This window comes from Hipposideros armiger, unplaced genomic scaffold (assembly GCF_001890085.2).
Source record: "Hipposideros armiger isolate ML-2016 unplaced genomic scaffold, ASM189008v1 scaffold_814, whole genome shotgun sequence".
NCBI lineage: Eukaryota > Metazoa > Chordata > Mammalia > Chiroptera > Hipposideridae > Hipposideros > Hipposideros armiger.
In genome coordinates this window covers 449,270-450,668 of record NW_017732164.1, presented here as the reverse complement: position 1 = coordinate 450,668, position 1,399 = coordinate 449,270, and the positions used below count along the sequence as shown (strand labels likewise).

The 1,399-nt window shown below is 44.7% G+C and overlaps 1 protein-coding gene across 1 annotated transcript in view; it reads left to right on the top strand.

The window, feature by feature from the left end:
* The window catches only part of OCA2 (OCA2 melanosomal transmembrane protein), a 93,864-nt gene that overhangs the window by 36,267 nt on the left and 56,198 nt on the right, over nucleotides 1-1,399 (top strand). Inside the window, exons 13-14 of the mRNA XM_019628904.1 lie at nucleotides 367-377; nucleotides 606-744. Of these exons, the coding sequence (XP_019484449.1) occupies nucleotides 367-377; nucleotides 606-744 (150 nt within the window). The remainder of the gene's footprint in view (nucleotides 1-366; nucleotides 378-605; nucleotides 745-1,399) is intronic.

Below are 1,399 nucleotides of genomic sequence, written 5' to 3'. Positions count from 1 at the left end.
TCTGTGGGTAGTGGTTAAAGGGAAGGGCCTCCACACCTGAGAAAGGGAAGTGGGTAAGGAACCAGGTGTGCAGGTTTGGTGTGAGCCGCTGAGCGGTGTTGCTTTCTGCTCAGCCCCACCCCTTACTCAGAGGGGTCTGGTGGTCCATGTCCATTCACCTGTGCCTGGCTCTGCCCTCCCCTGGAGACCTGCACATGGGGACTATGCTCCCTCTAGACCTGTGGGGGGTGGGGTGGGGGATACATTTGTACACTGATGGTTCAGATGGGTCGTGGGCTAACTTTCAGGGAAATATAATTCTGAGTCAACTGTTGTTTGTATTTCTGTAGCGTTGTCATTCATCCCTCAGCATTGCTCTCCTTACAGGTCCTTAGCATGTGTGTGTGTATGTGTGTGTGCACACATGTTGTGTGTGCTTGTGTGTGTGTGACTGTGTGTGTACTTGTGTGTTTGTGCATACACAAGTGTGTGTGCTCGCACATGTGTGTCTGCATGTGCGCATGTGTGCATGTACTTTTCTTGTGCAAGCGCTTTAGACATATCCAGGTTGCACATGGGCCTTTCAGTGTGGACAGCGGGACTTGTGTGTCCTCTCTCTGTGACAGGTTATGTGAGGTGCTGAACCTTGATCCCAGACAAGTGCTCATTGCAGAAGTGATCTTCACAAACATTGGAGGAGCTGCCACCGCCATTGGGGACCCACCAAATGTCATTATTGTTTCCAACCAGGAGCTGAGGAAGATGGTATGTACCCGCATAAGAGGGTGGCTCCTAGGAAACATGGAGCCCAGCCTCCTGCCCATGGAGCTCTGCACCCCACGTGGACACATCCTCTGTCCACCCATCACGCTGAGTGCTGTCGGCTCTTTGGGGGGTACGGGCTTAGGTGACTGGCCTCCAATGTACAGTTAAGTGGGCTGAGTCATTTCATACCCATTCTGATACATTTTTTAGGAAATGGTTGGATATAAAATAATCTATTTAGTCATAGTAGATTATATTAATGGGAACTGAGGTTTCCTCCAACTAACATTAAGAATAAAATGATGTGTTTCCTCATTTTCCAGCTGTGCTGGGTGAATTCACTGAAGAGAAACATAAATTTTTTTAGAAAAGCTTTACAAAATGAAGGTTTTTAGGAATTTCTGAAAGCTCTTATAAATATTCATCTATAACTTCTTTGCACACTAAAATAAAAAGAAAGTATTTAAGAAAGTACAAGTGATATTTTACATATCTTAAAGAGTTAGCACTAGAATTATAAAATTAATTTTTGTTTATCATTCTTTGGTCATTAGAATTTTCTCAGTATCTGTCCTCAGAAGTATTAGTGAAAACGCTTCCAAATTGGTGTCATTTATTGTAGATGGTGTGTGTGTGTGTGTGTGTGTGTGTGTGT